Below are 17500 nucleotides of genomic sequence, written 5' to 3'. Positions count from 1 at the left end.
TACCCAGTCATCTAATCATTCACTGATTCATTTAAATTTATCAGAAGTTCCATAGTCATTGTGAAAATCACTCAATAAGCGAGTCAACCCTACAGACAATCAATTATACAGAAAATTAAATCTACCACCCAGGGCTGCAAACATTGGCGGGAATGGATAGAGGCGGTAACAGTTAACGCCTACTAACAAAGCTCGCTGACCGTATTTCCACGAATAAGCGCCCATGCTCTAAGAAGCACTTTTCCCCGAATAAGCGCCCACTCCCAGGCCAAAATATCAAACAAGCGCCCCCCTGGAATAAGCGTCCCCCCCTCCTCGCTCACTTTCTCATATAGTAGGGATCCAAGGAAAACCTGTTTCTACCGCAACCTCGTTGTGAAATTCTACTTATCGAAGCCAAGAAAGTATTACTTAACGCCATATTAACCATGTAAGTGAAAAACTCCAACTAACTTCTACTTTCAACACACTACTGCGAAAACTTCAAAACTAGTTTCGTCTACGAAGTTTTCGCAGTAATGTGTTGAAAGTAGAAGTTAGTTGGAATTTTTCACTTACATGGTTAATATTGCAACTTCATTTCAACTTTTCAAGCTTCAACTGCAGCGGAATCAGGACAAAAGGATAATCGTTCCTTCTCCGTCCCAGTCATTTTAATCTCCGTGTGCATGCATAGTTCTTTATGAGCGTTATTTGTTCTATAAAATTTTGTTCTATTGCTGTACTAACTTAATTGGCGCCTCCCTAACTTAAGCGCCCCCCCCCCTCCAATGAATACTCCTTCTTTTTTCCAAAATTTTAAACAAGCACCAGGGCGCTAATTCGAGGAAATCGCTAAACCAATAAATTAATTTTGTATTTGAAAACGAAAGGGAATTCATAAAGTTTCAGTGAAATGCAACATACCCACAACGAGCAAAATAACCAAAATGTTTGCTCCAACAACGAGAATGTTCACTAGCAACGAATCGACATGTTGATCTACATCAGAAGGGACAGATTCTTTTGGGATCTTCAAAATCACTCCAATACCGAGGTTGAGAAATATCACAAGGAGAGATGTTAGCTGCAATTTGTCTTCAAATTCGTCTCTGATTGGCTTACGAAAGGCATACACAATAGCGAACAGTCCGGAACAGATCGAGGCCAGACCAACGTAAGCTCTGCTCTCACGACCAATCAGAATAATCCCACAAGTCAACACGAGCTTCCGTAGCACCTCTACAAGTTCCCAGTACCACGCGTCATCGTTGTAGTTCTCGTAAAGGAAGCTCATCCCTGAGATTAGCTCTGATTCGTCAACTGACCCCTCTATGAGACAAAGAAAGCAATACTTGCAGGAAGAACTTTGAATAGTGAAGGCACGAGATTGGTTTCAACCCGAAATTAGTGCAAACAACAAATTAGCCGATATATCGTTACATCAAATTAATTAATGTACGTTAAATTATGGAAAATTTTTTAGGTAATTTTGTTTTCGTTTCGCATAGTAGAGTTGTTCCATGGTTCGACTTATACCTACGTATTGTATGACACATCAAATTCGGCTGCAGTGAGTCACGACCCCATTTTCAACTGCAGCCGAATTTGATGTGTGACTATCCCTAGTCTTTCAGCATCGTCCAGTTGTCGTCAAGTTTGTTGTGGTCAAATGAAATATACTGGAAAAAAACTTTTAGCTATTTGGACATCGTAAGGAAATAGCACGGAAGACAATTCTTTTTTCAGCGAGTATAAAATGTAAGTACTTTTTCTGGGTAATTTTGTATCTTTTTTCTTCTTATTTTGCATTCGTTTCTGTTAATAATTCTACAAAACTTCCCTCCAAATCCAAATCACCGAGGGAGGCCGCAGCCCTATCTTCACCCTCTCCCCTACCCCCCTTAGTTACTCAATCTCACCTTCACCATTCTCAACTGCTAGAATTTGCTTTCTCCTACGTCTCCACAAAGCCACAAAGATGAGTACTGGAAGGAGAATAATGTAAGACGAAGCAACGAAGGCAAACAGTGTGAAAAACTCGTACTTTGTACCCTCGCACTTGATGCTGTAGTCCGCTTTAAGGTAGAACGTGCAGGACGTTTCAGTGCAGAGCTTGTGGCAAGCGACTGGAAGTGTCCTCAAAATCGCCGAACTCGTGCTTGGATAAGTTATGAATAGATATAGAAACACGTTACGATACAGGAATTCTTTCGTTGTGGATAGGGAATCCTTCACGTCTAAAGAATCTGATCTTGGTTTTCTTGCAAGAAAAATTTTCTTGACCCAGTAGCCCCCAAATGCTAAAAATATTACGCAAAAATTACTGCCGAAAATTACGTACATTTTGCTAAAAGCATTTTGCTTCCAAGATGGAAACAGGCAATGGAGCGGAACAAACTGCAGGATGTTCAGCTGGATCACTTCCGCATAATCACCAATCATAGACAAGGACGATGGCCACTTGACATAGACAAAGGCCTCAACTATCCCGGATGTGACCTGATAGAAGCCAATCACAATCTTTAATCTGGCTAACAAGATGTCGATCAAAGGGCGCTTTTCCTTTGATTTTTTTCTTTTACCACTCCAGATCAGAATACCTATGAGCAAAACAATACCTCCTCCTAAAAGGCACAGCTGCACGATGACCCAAGTACGGGACGGACAGGGCTTACATGAGAGGACCCGTTTATAAAATCCATCCTCGCACACCTCACACAAGGGACCTGTATACCCTTTAGCACATTTCGACTCCAGTCCTCCCTGGCATGCTACAACCTGGGGACACTGGTACGGAATCGGAAGAGTTCCGTTATAAGAGGTGGAATTTCTGAGGTAAGTGTTGTTTTCGATTTTCAGATTTTCGGCAAAAGCTTCATAGGCACGCCTGTTTATTTGAGAATCCCACTGCCAGTAATATCCTTGCTTTAGTGAAACTGATTCATTCACACAATCCATGCCTTTGGAAGGACAGCTCTCACAGGGACCGAATCTATCACTGCGGTGGAATCGCTCGATACATTTACAGGCTCTGTGGCCGGAGTGAAGATTTGTCCTAGTACCTACAAATAGACGAAAGCAGATCATCAGAGCTATGATCGTAACACCATACCCTGTTCTAAAATTTCCCCCACTCTAATTTTAAATCAATCTGGGCACAGTTGATGGGTAAAAGAAATGGGGTAATTTATGAGTGTCAATATCAGAGTAGTTAAAAGATAAAATGTCTGTAAAGTAAATTATGGCTTTGCATCGACTCGTGCCCTTTCCCTGACTCAGTTCTCTTTCGCTAGTATCCAAAATTATCTCTAATCAGGAATCACTTCACCTGTGGGACACACTTCGCAGTCCAGGACTTTCTTCCCCGGCGCATTTTCTGGAGGGACATACGTTCCCAGATTACACCGCAGGCATTCTTCCGCGACGGTTGCCACACTATCGGAATAAAAACCACCTAAAAAGAAAATTGTTCCTTTAGAATTGGACCGAAATTCCGATCGGTGTAGAAAAGGCGCTCAAGGGAAAATTTACTTCAGAGTTCATGAACAGACTCAAAAAGAGACATGGAGGAGATCAAACTCTCCAGGGATCTGGACGAGATTGGTAAGATCATACGCCACTTGATATGCAAAATTTGTTGTGAACAAGAACCTAGCTGGGTCAAGAGATAACACTTGTCTCTCTGCGCAGGGTGACAAAGAACATTTTGGAAGTTGGTAGAGATTGCACCTCCCCACACAATTTACTGCTCCATTGATTAACTAAGGTACCTCAACAGAAGAAACGTCTAACGTGATATGTCTCATTCCCAGGCCTTTCACGGCTAAGCTAAAGGGCAGGACCTGGGTAGGAGATTAATAACTTACGAGCAAGTCCTCATTATCAGCGCTGCAGGACGCGCGTTTCTCCGCCTGCCGGAAGATTTAAGATGTGTCAGGGAGAGCTTTGCTGGGGGCCTGGCACTAGTGATGCGAGTGATCCCAGACCCCTTACAAACTTCTCGCATTCTTTCTCTCAAACTTTCCTGTGGGCGAAGAAACGTTCGTGCCGAAAGGCTCATAACGAGGGCCTGGCGCAGGCTAGATATGAAAACGCGTTCGCCGCATTTTGCATTTAGAGAACGGAAATAACAAGAAGAAACGTAGTCTCTGGACAAACAATGACTTTCGTGAACCTTGATCTCTCTTGTAAACAATACATCGATGTTTTAAGTTAGTTAGGAAATAACTGCGCCCCACATGTTTCACTGGCATGTATAAAGTTCGCAAGCTGCAGTGATAGCACCTCCACGTGACCTACCTGGAGGGCAAGGAATGCACTCTGCCATCAAAGCTGTGTCATAGTGAAAGTTTTCAAGATGAGGAACAATTGTTCCTGTCGGGCAGGGTGCTCTGTAAGTCGTATTCCCGTCGGCAAAACCAGCTTCAGTCAGGGCGACGAAGAGAGCTTTTTGGTCTGTTGAAACACCCTCAGTTGCGTGTTGAGGTGAACTTGGAAATCACGAAAGAGACGAAAATAGAAATGCTAAGTTTTTATAGCACTTTCACCCACAGAGGTGAGGTTCTCGTGTAAAATCAGCCAAATTTCAAAATTTTCAAACTCGTGTCTCCGACTTTAGAATATGTTAAAAAATTTCCTTCAGTTATTATTTTTTTTGCAATATGCAGTTAGAACCTTTAAGAATATCAAAAACGCATCAAATAACAGAGAGCAGAGTTAAGAACATGATTATGATTCCTTTCAAGTGCTGGTGAACGTATCTGGTAAACTAAAAATCATTTCCTTACATATACGTTTTGATCCCGTTGTGTCCCTCAAATGCTTTCATATTTAGTTTTTCCATTTTAGTATTCATCAGATATCTAGAAAAAAAAAGGGTGTTATTCTTTTCTACCCCACCAGCAGGTTCTCATTATCAGCTGTTCAGCACGTGTGTTTCTTTGCCCGCGGGTAAGTATGGGGCCTTGAACAACGTGAGCCCGCTAGAGGTCTGCCAAGGGGTTTAGTGCCAGACCCTGCAGGTAAACCCTTCCCAACTAGTCTCCAATCTCCCCGCCGGGGGAAAAACGTGCGTCGTGCACTGCTGAAATAACAGCCTGCTCACAGGCTAATTATCTTAAGGGTAGTTGTGCAAGTCATATTTTTTTTTATAATTGTCGTTAAGCTGTCTGTAAAACCTAACTGACTAACTGACAAAGGACTTTACAATAAATTACAATGAAAAATAAAAAGCAAGCAACCAAAATTTTTTGTTTGGAGGGGTGGGAAGCTCTGAGAACCTATTAGAAAGGATAGTTGGGTGGGGGTGGGGTGGGGGTGTACCTGTTACTTAAGAAACGTTAATGATATCACTAACTTACAATATCCTCAGATCTGACTTCTGTATTGTAAAGGCATTTTTTTGCAACTCTGTGATAGGATTGTTCGCCAGGTTTCTGAAAGGAAAACAAATTCAAATAAATGGTAGGCAGAAACGACTAGTTTGAAACTGGAATATGGATACAAAACATTCCATTCTCCATAATTCAGTATTGTCTCAATACGAGGCAAAGACCGAGGGCATGAAGGATGAGAAAACATAAAGGTTAGGCAGAGCGGAGCCTAAAAGTCCCGTCCCAGCCCCTACTCATCCCGATTCGCGGAGATACAGACTGCAAGTGGTCCGCTTTCTTATACAGAGTTCAGGACAAAGGTCAAACAGTGACGGGGAATCAAAGCGAGAAAAGGTGAAACAGACAGGAACAGAAATTCAGACATAGAGAAATCGACACAGTTTGTTTGACACTTTGATAATTACTTATATCAGACGCATTTAACCTAGGTAGCTTATGCATGTCAGTGCTTATGTTTAAATTTACAGCTGAGAACTTACATCAGCCTTAACGAAGAAAGGCTCTTGAAAGTGCCTGAATTCACACTTGCAATATTGTTATCGCTTAGAAATCTGTTGATGAAGTCATGAAAAATAATTGTAATTATCATAAAATCCCTATAAGTGGTCACCAGCTGGTCTCTAGCTGTAGTTGAATTTTGATATTGATTTATTTTGAGATGTCCTAAATGGAGGCCTCCATCTCCAACGCATTCTTCGAAAAACTGACTTCCGAAATTCTCTAATAAGGGCCCCTTGAATCCAAGCCCAAAACTGATTGCGACTGAAATGTAAAGCGACTTTTTTTGCGCGCGAACTGTTTTATCAAGTTCTTCATTTATTCGTTGAATCCGTTTCTTGTATGTTATTATTATCCTTTCTATCCTATTAGGTACACTAGTTATCCTTTCTGTCCTATCAAAGAAATATGACAAGAAAATATTGTGATGTGACCAGTTATCAACAGATTTACTTACAAATATTTCAGGGACGTTAGACTTTCGAGCACGCCGCTGGACAAAGACGAGATGTAGTTGTTTGACAGAAACCTGTTAACGAAAGAAACAAAATGTTCATATTTCAGTAAGGGTAATGGAAAAATATTTTTTGTCCGGGCTTCTCCAAGCATCCAGTAGCCGTAAAATGAGGAAAAGAGAAGAACTTTCACCCTTTTTAAGTATTCCAAAAAAAGAAAAAACACTTGACCAGAAACCCTATGACACGATCTGCAATCTCAGGTGATGGGTTTATGTTATCAGTACTTTTAGAGCGCTTTTTGATTGGGTGTCGTAAAACTAAAACCACAAAACCACCTAAAATCACAACAGCTAATCAGAGGAGAAGTAAATAACCAAATGAGAACTCAAAGTTAAAAAAAAAAAAAAAAAAAACAACAGCCAAACTACCTATAGCGCGGAAACGCAAGCGACCAAGTCGTGATTGGTTGCAGTTTTGCTTCTGATTGGTCAAGAGGGCGGCGCGAGTTTTCGGAATCAGTCAGAGAGCGAAGTAAAGGTAATCCGGTGCAATCCGAGTTTACTTTTGTCACTCAATTGGAAACTGCTCTAAGAACAAATACTCACAAAATGACAAGAGAACTCTCGAGTCCGGAAAATGATCCGTCTTCTAATTCAACGATCTCATTTCTGGCTAAGAATCTGCGAGAGGTATAAGAACGGAAATTGAATAAGCATATTTCCTCCAGTACTCTTTAGCGAAGAAGGCTTTCAAAAAGGGTTTGAAGAGCCGAGCCTTTTTTAAAAAAAGTGTTTGCATTGAATTAAAGCTGTGAATTGCAAATACAAGATAAACCGCATTTCAAACTCTATAAGAAGGCGGCTAAGTAATAACAGAAAAATGCTACATGGCGGTGTAATTGACTTAAAAATGTTACAGCCAGGATGGTGCAATTGACTTACAACTCTTCCAAGTTAGAATTATCCCGAAACGTTCCATTTTTCAGTTGAGTAATCCGATTCTTTGATAAATACCTACGAAACGAACATTCTAAAATTAATTTGTCACGCGACACCTTAGGACTCAAAATATTGTCCTTTCAAATGGAGAAGTATGTTTAATGAAGTTAATTTAAAGAAAAGCAGGTACATTTTTGTGACTTTGAATGGTGAATTCTAGATTTATTGATAGATCAACTAACAATTTTTGAACGAGCTTCAAGGACGCAAACGCTGACATTTGTAGTGCCTCTATCATGTTATCTGAAAGACCGCTGTGCAAAAGTAAAAATTGTTAGACTTTGAATTTTTCAGCTTGATTCTTCGAATCAATGAACAAGAGCTTGATTGACTTACATTTCTGTTACGCCTGCCGGAATTTCATGTGGAACAGAGCTTAAGTTTGAAGATTTACAATCCAATTTAAATACACCAGTTTCAGAGACGCATCTACAAGACTTAGGACATTCTGTAAACCAAGCAAGATTAGTGAATTAAAATATATTGATAAAACATCACAAGCAAAAAAAAAAATCAAGAAAATCACCCATCCACATGGGGGTTAATTTACCCGTTACACCCTGACATCATTTTCCATATTCTCCATACTGTTCTCTATACATTTCCAAAGTTGCTGACGAGGAGAATTTGTTTAACAATCAAGAGCTTCTTCTGCTGGTGATCATTTCCTTTATTCTCCTCACCTTAACGTATGTTTTGTTAATGTATGATTGATAATGTATGATTGATAATGTTTGATTGATAATGTATGGTTGATAATGTTGAAGGAGAAATTGGATGTTAGGTACCGTTAGGGGACGTAGGGTTTAAAAGTCAGACATTTCTGTCTCTGCTTTAATTTAAAAAAATGCACAGGATTTAAGACTTAACCCGTATGTTCTTACGAGTAACCTACGCTAAAAAAGTTCGATTTAGGACAGCGCAACACAGTGGTCAAACACTGCGCATGCATGTGAATTTGAATTTACGAACGCAAAGCGTGTCTAGCGTTAATTGGTTGAAGGTAAAGATTAAATTCTTTATTATTCCGGTGCGCATGAGCAAGACAAGTGAAAAAAAGGATTTTGGAGAAAGATTAAATCTTTGTCTTATTTTATTGTGAGATATCCCGACTGTTTTTGACGCGGACTCTTCGTCTCGGTGATGAAGGCAAATGACAGAACCTTCTTCTACTCTAGCTGCACAGTCTACTGTCCGCTATAAACGTAGACCTCCTATTGTCACAAAAATCTTGTGTGGTTCTGGGTCTTCCTTTTTTCACACATTTTCCGGCAACTCCACAAGGAACACAACAAAGAATAACTACTGCCAGCACGGCTAAGCTTACGAACGACTTCATCCGCAGGCTGCCGGGCAGTGTAAAAAAAGTACGAGAGTGTAAACTAGCACAATGTGGGCAAAGTCTAGAACAACAATTTTCATAAGACTGGGCCTTAAAGACTTCGAACTCTCCTTAAAAACTGTGAAAAACTACGTCTCACTTAGATTCTCCAAGTTAACAGTTGCAAATTATCCATCTAAGAGCGCATGTGCAATCATTTGACCACTATGTTGGACAGTGCCGTTTTTAATATTGGTTAGCAGCCTGACCGCTAACCTGCGACAAACAAATTTACAAGTTCGTTTTCTCTCTCCTGGCGATCTGCTCGAGCAATTAGGAGCTGTAGCAAAAGCCATTCTCGACTCAGGTTGTGACATTCATATTTTTTTTTGCGATATCCAGGGAAGTAACTGGCCATGAACCGTGTAGTGGTTTCGTGTGTGCGGCCAGGTTACTCTGCTGTTTTCACAATTGTGCCTTATGCGCTATTGGACCCCTGTCACGTGTCACTGATTCAATGTATTCCTTATCTTGGGAAATCTTGTCATCATTATGGCCACAATTGTCTTTTTCTTGTCTCAGATTAACGCAAAGTTATTCTAAAAAAGGCAAAAATTCAATGCCCACCTGCAACGTCAACGTTGGTCGTCGCAACATCAGCGTCGTTTTGTGAGTTGTTAGCTCTACAGGTGTACACACCTTCATCGAGGCGTGAAACATTTTTTAGCTCCAAAGCTGCAGTTCTTGAACCTTTAACCAACACTTTTCCGTTTCGTATCCAAGTCACATCAGCAGCAGGGACGCCTTTTGACCAACAGTTTAGTTTTACGTCTGCACCAATAGGTACTGACTGTGATTCGCTGATAAACATTATACTGGCAGGCACTGGTTATTTGGAGTCAATGAAAGAAAAAAAAATATCTATATGTATATGTTTTAGGAAAGACTTATCAACAAATGGTCACCCAAGGCTCCCACTAATGCGCATTTGTCCAAAAACGCTTACTTTTCGCTGCGTAGCGAAAACTGGAGCTTTTTAAAGTGATTACGAAAATGCGTCACCTACTGTTGTTTCCATCTGCGTTTTTGGATGTTTTTGTATGGACCGTAGACGAATACGCGGTAGCGTAAACAGTTGCGAGTAAAATGAAAACGCTAGTGTGAGTGAAGATAGTTTTCTTCATTTTGCGTGGGACGAAAAAGAACACTTTTGCAAAGGCACTAGTGTGGTCGGGGCCTAATTACGAATGTAATTATCATGTGGCATGACATTTTGGGGTTTATCATTTTTGCGTAGTTTTTGCATTGCTTTCGAGTTACCTCAGGCAAAAAAGATTAGGGCAAATAGAACGCCACAAAAATTTACCGCCTTCAATCAAGAGAATATAAACTATGGTTTGTATTCTTTTACTTCAATCCAATATTCAGACTCTAGAGGAATTGGCAGGGGGTAGAACAAGCTTTTTGTGTGGCTTTGTTGTCGTTGTGTAAACATCTGGGAGACAAGTTAATACATTTGGGGATTTCACATAATTTGGTGAAGTAAATAGTGCTGTAACTTTTTAAGACATCCAAGTTGAAAAGTGTTGAAATTAAAAGATTTTCCCAATCCCTCCCTTGCTATAGTTTTGCTGCTTGAACAGAAAATTGCAGAAGACAAATCTAAAAAAAAAAAAATTTGGCCATCGCCAACTCGAAAACTGTATTTCTGCAAAACACAAAAAACTACCTATTCGTAAAGTAAAAAAGCCATAAAATATAATAATAAAAAGGTTTTTGTGATTAAAAAGATTGGACGACCATTTCGAATTTCCCATTATTGTGGTAAATGTGCATTTTTCCCTTTACGCAAATCAACAATGTCAGATAGGAATCGATACGACATAAAGCTGTAAGATTATGCTAATAAACTAGCTCGAAGAAAGTACTACTTTCTTCTAATATAACAGTCCTTCCGTCCAATCACTTGCCTTAAAGTCGTTGAAAAAAAAATTACAGCCTCAGAAATTAAAGTGCTTTATTTGTATTACTCTGTTTATGATTTTTCGCGAGAAAGTTTTCGCACAGGTTTTAAAAATCATCTGATAAGTTTTAATTTGTGGGAAGTGCTACCCACCCTTTCATGCTTTGCGGACCTATTTTTATCTAAAAGCAGAAAATTCGTCCGTCATTCGCATTCACTTTTCTAAACATATGACAAGAGAGAAATTTTTCTTAATGAAATACTGATATTCAGGATGAGAAAGTAAAAAAAAAAACAAAAAGATATCATGAAAATATAATGTACTCACCTTTGGAGTTCGTGAACTCGATAGATACATTGAAGCCTCCAAATTGCATGGAGTAATCACTGGTAAATATAACAGTCATCTTGGAAGTGGTGGATTGTAACGGAGGTGGGTTAACAACGCCACAGAATGATCCCAACAGTGTTTTATTAGACACTGCGTTGTCATAAACTTTAACACTGTCGAAACCACAAGACGAATGGTACTCCACCTTAAATGTTTGAAACTTCAGCTTGATGAAATGGTATTGCTCTGAGAAGTTTTCCGGAATCTGGATTGTCCATAGACAATCGGCGTTCGCGGGATAGTTATACGGGAAGTTGGGGGAATGGAATGTACCTTCTTCAGTCAGTGTTCGAGGTTCACATTTGTAGAACGGATATGTTGTGACTGAAACAGCAAAAATGCCTTAAGCCTCTTCGCATGACCCTGGGCTGTTCCGAGTTCTTATCTCACAGCTTTTGGAACTATTTATTATTTTTGTTTCAGGATAATGATAACGGCAACGACAACAATAACTGTAATGATAACGGTAATGATACGACAAAGACGATGATGATGATGACGATGATAACGATTACACTAACGTCAGCGAACACGCGACGGAAACGATAACAATAGCGAGAGCGATAATGATAACGATAATGGAAGCGAAAATGATAATAGATGTGATAACTATAACGATTACGAGAACGATAAAGGTAACGATAACAATAACGGAAACGAAAACTATAACGATAACGATAATTAAAATGATAATGATAATGACTGATAACGATAATGTTAACCGTAACGGTAACGAAAACGGAAACGATATCGAAATCGACGATGTTAATGATATATACAATGATAATGATCGCGATCATGATAATGCTGATCAGCGATAACTGATGATCGATGGCATTGACGCCACTGACATTAATTATGATAATGATAATGATAATGGTAATGGTAATGAAGCTGATAATGATGATGATCCCGATGGCGAAGGCGATGGTGATAAAGATAACGATAACAAAAATGCGACCGAATGACACCCCGGCAAGTAGCCAATCAAAGAGCGTGTTATATCGATAACAAATCTGACTAGCCAAATGAGAATTAACTCAGTTCATGGTACTTTCTTTCAGTAGGTCAATTCTGTTTATCTCACCTTTATACACCAGAGTCGTCCCTGGTGACGTTGTCAATCGCGGTGTCGTTGAACCTCCTGAAAACCAAAACACAATAGTAAATGGTCAATTTTCCCGTATCTGCCGGATTCTGTACGACAATGACAAACAAATTGACAGAATTGGTTATGATATATATATTTTTTTATTGCAACTGTCATTATTGTCTTGTCGTTGGACATTTTGGCGCATTTTTTTTGCGGGCTAAAATGGAGATTTCGAGTTGGTGGGGTATAATGTGTATTATTAAAAACTAGGTCATTGGATAATGCAATTCAAGAATTTTTATTGGCTTAGCCATTATGGTATATCAGCCAATATACCATAATCTACAAATATGGTTAGCGGACATATCAGCTTAAAATTAAACGGGAGCTAAAAATTTAATAAAATTTAATAATTTAATTTAACGTTTTTAATAAAACAATGATTCCAATCGCGCTTGTTGGATATGAGGTGATTATAGCCAACTCGGCGCTACGCGCCTCGTTGGCTATCTATCATCTCATATCCAACGCGCGCTCGTGGAATAATTGTTAATTAGCCCGCTGAAATAAACCAATAAAAAGTGAGAATCATACAACCGTACAATATTAAAGCAGCCAATTATCGAGGATGCATCGCAATGTTCGCCCCGTTTTCTTACAGCGTTGATGTTCGCCATTACAAAACTTGACATTCTACCTAAAGGATTGCTCAGCCATACAAAAACCTGCTTGTTCGGACCGATTCTTAGTCGTTCGTTTCTGTGAAGGACGCCTGTAAAATTATTTGGGTGGTGGCAAAATGCACGCAAGTGTTGCAGCTTCAAGCCAAGCGCACTAAGTCGTCAACCACTAATGCCGAACTGTCAGTTTAGCAATCGTACAATCAATTTCAACAGCTTTATCGAATTTCCCTTTCATATGTGTTGAAAACTCAAACGCAGAACTTTGTAGTTTCTCGCCAGCTTCGCCCGACGGTGTATTTTCATTGATAGAAAAAAAAGCCCTTTAACTTGTGGACGCCCGCGTCATCCAATCCAACTTTATTTCGCACTATTCAAATTAATACAGTATAAGATGACTTATATAACTAGGTGAAGAAGGTAATGAGAAGTAGATATCATGCAGGTTTGTATATGTGTGCACAGTGACCAAAGTAGCCGTAGCTTTCGTGTTGGTCACTGTCCCATTTAAGCAAATAGAGAGGTCCAAGATACAAGTGTGAGGTAATAATAAATTAGGGTATTAAGAGAATAGTTCTTAATATAAATATATAGAATGAATACTAGACTTATTGATACAGCGCGATAATATACTGCATTTAGAATTTATAATAAAAAAGAAAAAAAGGAGAAAGAAAAAAAAAAGAAAAGAAAAGAAAATTGTTAATGAGAATGTTTATTCGAGCTCATTCAGTTGGTCCGGGCTGAAGTAAGTCTGAGTCAGGCTTAAAACATATTTATGCCCTCGAACATAAACTATATTCAGTGTTACGTTAAACATTGTCAAAAAATGAAGTGAGGGAGATTGAGGAGCGGCGATCATGAATTTTTGAATTTCGCTTATACTTGAGACAAAATGGTAAGAGATTTATCTTGAAAAAATCGTTTTCCCTGTAACTGTAACCAACATTTTCAAACGGAGTAAATCGTAACGTACACCAAGGCGGGATCTGCTAACCTTTAGTTGGCGTTTGATTTGTTGGAGTAGTTGTGCTCTGAATAAAGGGAAAAAAGCAGTAATTTATTACAGTTGTTTTGTGTTGATATTTTGAAAATACACGAAGGAGGCTCTTCAACAAAACTTTTATATCGTTCCTTGGCCATAACCTTTTCGAACAAGGACTTTGAATGAAAAGACTGAGAGAGAGGTTTTTTGGCTACAATTCTAACGGTTATAGAAATGACATTCACCTGAATAGTGATAATTTCAGCGATGAACAAATTAATTAACTCTGAGGAATGCGCTTTCCATGGTGAGAATTTATTAACTTTTTTAAGCAAACACGCCTAACAGACACAACCAGTTATTTTTCAAGATATTCCTTCCATTTCTAAGTATAAACTTAAAAATACTAGAAACGTGTTGTGTTTCACACCAGTTCACACCAACTTTCATGGATTCTGTTTTGCAAATGGAAAACTCTTTTTACTTCAAACCCCTTGCAATATAAATTGAGAGCTAACGCTTACCCTTAAAAGGGTTAAAATGAATTTAAATCTATCACTGTTTCAAACCTGAATGAAGTAAGGAACGCATTGAAACATGAATGTAACGACCCAAAACCATTTCATCTTCCTTTCTGCCAGAGTTTCGTTTAGCATTGAACCAAGCATCGGTTATGGAATCGAAACTTTTCAAGTAACCTAAATGTAAAGTTTATTGTTGGAAGGTAATTGATTAAATCCCTCCCGCTGGTGTAAGCAAAGCTTGATTGTAATTGGATGTAATATTCTTAATAACATCCGTGAGGCATGTTAATTGTGACTAATCGTGTCTAATTGTGGGTGTTAAATTCAATCAACTTCCAGCAGGTTTCATGTATAAAGAAAGGGAGAATAAAATACATCTGTTTTAAATAAAAAAAAGAGGAAACAAAAAGATGTTAGAGGAAAGCACATGTATGTCAAAAACTCTTATTCAACCCTCTCTCTTTTTTCGCTAAAAACTTCCCTACCTAACGAACACTTGCGTCCATCTAAGTGCTCACGATGGTATGCCATGAAGTTGAACTAATAGAAGCTACGTGGCTCCAGGGGCGTTTTAAGCACAAAGTTAATAATTTATTACACATTTGGGTGGAAGAGAGTTTCCTGTCTTAACTGAAAACTTTTCTTACACATGCTTTTGCAGAAGAATGGCCTGAAGTTTTTATCGGATATAACCTACATACTTTGTAATAACCGTTGAGGTATTTTGTAATAGGAACTACGGCATTTCGTAACAATCGTCGATGGAAAAAGTCAACGTTTGTCGCAGCTTCCAGTGATTTCCCGCCAAACATTCACATGCGTAAAAGACGACAAAAGACAATACACAAGCTCTTTTTTTTTAATCAAATCCCCACTTCACTTCATTTCTCTTCACTAAGCCCTTCCAAGATCTGATTGTTAATTCTCCCATCCAGCTACAACACATTTCCTTGTAAATTAGTTACAAGAATTTGGCGTTACATCAAGATACTAACTTTTACCTGATAAATTGAGTATTCTCATTACCTGTTTACTAGATGATGTATGGATACCATAGGGTGAAATTAAACGTTCATCACTTCTGGAAGTTTACGGGTTAGGATGATTACAGTAGTTGCGCATTTCTAGTTAGTACATCACAATGGTCAGGTTTATGGTCAGTTTACCAGAAGACGAAAGAAAACCACGTCTTTACCACACGCAAATGTAAAACTTGTATCCCAACATTTTTCACTCAAATTTACTTGGAAGATAATGATTTCCATCCAAACTACCACCACCCCTAAGCCCACTAACCCACCTCACAAAAATGACCCAACTACCCAAGAAAGTGTTCTGCTTCGTAACTCCGAGTAAGGAAACATCACATCGGTAGAGCTCTAAACTCCAGCGAAACAAAACCATAACCCTTTACAGTTCTTTTCTACAACAGAATAAATCCCTGAAGTCTGATATTCAAATATTACGAAAATATCTTTGGACCTTGCAACAACTAAATGATTTTCAAGAATTAACCTAAACTAAAATTTACAGAGGTACATTTACATGATTACTTTGCCTTACTAATGAGCTTACACTAGTAATTATGTTTCACTGCCTTAGTTAAAATAACTATAAAATAGTTTGCTTTGCTTTGCTTTTTTTTTTCCTTAGATACTTGGGACAAATAACAAGATACTCAGACACTTAGATACTTGGGACAAATAAAAAGTGTTTCCTAAAACATACACATAAATAACGATAACAGCATGCACTTAGCAGAAATATACCTTGGACTTCTGTATTTCACAGAAATAAACTCTAGCAATATAGCACTTAAGTTACATGTGATCTGCCAGGTGTACAAACAAACTGTTTGGTGAACAGCTGATCGCCTACGAATGTGCCACTTTTCCTTAACTAATACCTGGAAACACAACGGAATAAACAAAATAAGATAACTTCAGAAGTCCATTTTAGTGAACGATTTTTAATTAATTAACCCTGAGAAGGTGCGCACGAAGCACTACGCATGTCACATCTCCCATAATGATGAGGATGAGAGATTCTTTAAAACAACAACCTTCAATTTTACAATGAGCAGTCTTTCAGCTGAGCACAGAGTAACTTAGAATGTCTAAGAAATCTTTGTTTACTAGTATTGAAGAAATCCTCTCACCTCTGCATTTTTTCTCTAAGGTACTGGTTTTCTTTTTCAAGCTGGGTAATTTTGGCATCTTTGGCTCTAAGTTGTGTTTCCAGGAAGCATATCTCTTCTCTCTGATCACTGTAAGCAAGTCTCAACTATCGAAGGAAGAATACAAATACAGTAAAGATCATGACACCTATACATGTACGTGTACAGAAAAAAAAGTTAAATGACAAGAAATGTATCCTTCTATGAGCCAGGGGGGGGGGGGGTTAAGAGTGGAACTATTTTGTTAGATGGGACGCAGGTGCACTTCAAGTACCCCCACTGCAATTAATCGCACTTCCCTGACAGACTGGATGCACCCGTTTCGACTCCTGGATGGAGAGGTTGCTGGGAGAGTAAACTGTCTGACCCAAGAATGCGACAGCTGAGGTATAAATCAGGATTCATCAACCCAGAGTTAAGCACAATGACAACAAGAGGCTCCTGTAGCCTAACTTACAGTGTCAATGTCCCAGTTTGCAAAATCCCCTGAACGCCGTCTACCACCTCCACTAGATCTTCTTTTCTCTGAAGAAGGCCCTCTACTGTTCACTACTGCTTTTGCTGTGACCTAAATCATGATAACAAAAAAAAATAACTATTATCTGTCATTCCAACAAATTCACATGACAAGTTGACTCATGCATGCATTAAGATCAGTTCTTACTAATCATCTATCGGAGGAAAGACACAGATAATATCATTAACCTTTGAACTCAGTCCCAATAGTAACCGCCTCTCGGTTAGCTCAATGGATAGAGTGCTGGACTGTTGTGCGGGAGGTCGAGGGTTCGAGCCCCGGCCGGACCAACACTCAGGGTCTTAAAATAATTGAGAAGAATTTGCTACCTTTCTATAACATCAAGAAATGGTTAGATATTCTAGTCTTCTCGGATAGGGACGAATAAATGGAGGTCCCGTCTCCTGCAGGGTTAGGGGTAGGAGACGTTAATTTCCCACACACGAGATTACTGTGTGATGGATGTCCTCCCCTGGGGTTGGGTGGGTGGGATATTGTGCGCACTTAATTTGGAGCCTCGC

The 17500-nt window shown here is 39.0% G+C and overlaps 2 protein-coding genes across 3 annotated transcripts in view; both read right to left on the bottom strand.

Moving 5' to 3' along the window:
• LOC111334603 (uncharacterized) overlaps positions 1-14817 on the bottom strand; it is a 20991-nt gene extending 6174 nt beyond the window's left edge. Inside the window, exons 1-16 of the mRNA XM_088761570.1 lie at positions 14772-14817; positions 14332-14460; positions 12092-12148; positions 10942-11328; positions 9278-9535; positions 7666-7777; positions 7273-7344; positions 6937-7011; positions 6331-6402; positions 5855-5926; positions 5343-5417; positions 4770-4844; positions 4282-4472; positions 3311-3436; positions 1902-3044; positions 907-1311 (exon numbers count right to left, since the gene is read on the bottom strand). Coding sequence (XP_088617696.1) covers positions 907-1311; positions 1902-3044; positions 3311-3436; positions 4282-4472; positions 4770-4844; positions 5343-5417; positions 5855-5926; positions 6331-6402; positions 6937-7011; positions 7273-7344; positions 7666-7777; positions 9278-9535; positions 10942-11328; positions 12092-12148; positions 14332-14460; positions 14772-14817 — 3295 coding nt within the window. The remainder of the gene's footprint in view (positions 1-906; positions 1312-1901; positions 3045-3310; positions 3437-4281; positions 4473-4769; positions 4845-5342; positions 5418-5854; positions 5927-6330; positions 6403-6936; positions 7012-7272; positions 7345-7665; positions 7778-9277; positions 9536-10941; positions 11329-12091; positions 12149-14331; positions 14461-14771) is intronic.
• Positions 14818-15129: 312 nt separating this feature from the next.
• The window catches only part of LOC111334621 (coronin-1A), an 18952-nt gene continuing 16581 nt past the window's right edge, over positions 15130-17500 (bottom strand). For both annotated transcript variants that reach the window (XM_088732338.1, XM_088732332.1), the window contains exons 8-10: positions 16920-17030; positions 16445-16569; positions 15130-16192 (exon numbers count right to left, since the gene is read on the bottom strand). In XM_088732338.1, the coding sequence (XP_088588464.1) occupies positions 16186-16192; positions 16445-16569; positions 16920-17030 (243 nt within the window). In that variant the 3' untranslated portion in view covers positions 15130-16185. The remainder of the gene's footprint in view (positions 16193-16444; positions 16570-16919; positions 17031-17500) is intronic.

The sequence above is a fragment of the Stylophora pistillata genome, chromosome 1, assembly GCF_964205215.1.
Source record: "Stylophora pistillata chromosome 1, jaStyPist1.2, whole genome shotgun sequence".
NCBI lineage: Eukaryota > Metazoa > Cnidaria > Anthozoa > Scleractinia > Pocilloporidae > Stylophora > Stylophora pistillata.
This window is presented reverse-complemented; position numbering and strand designations above follow the sequence as displayed.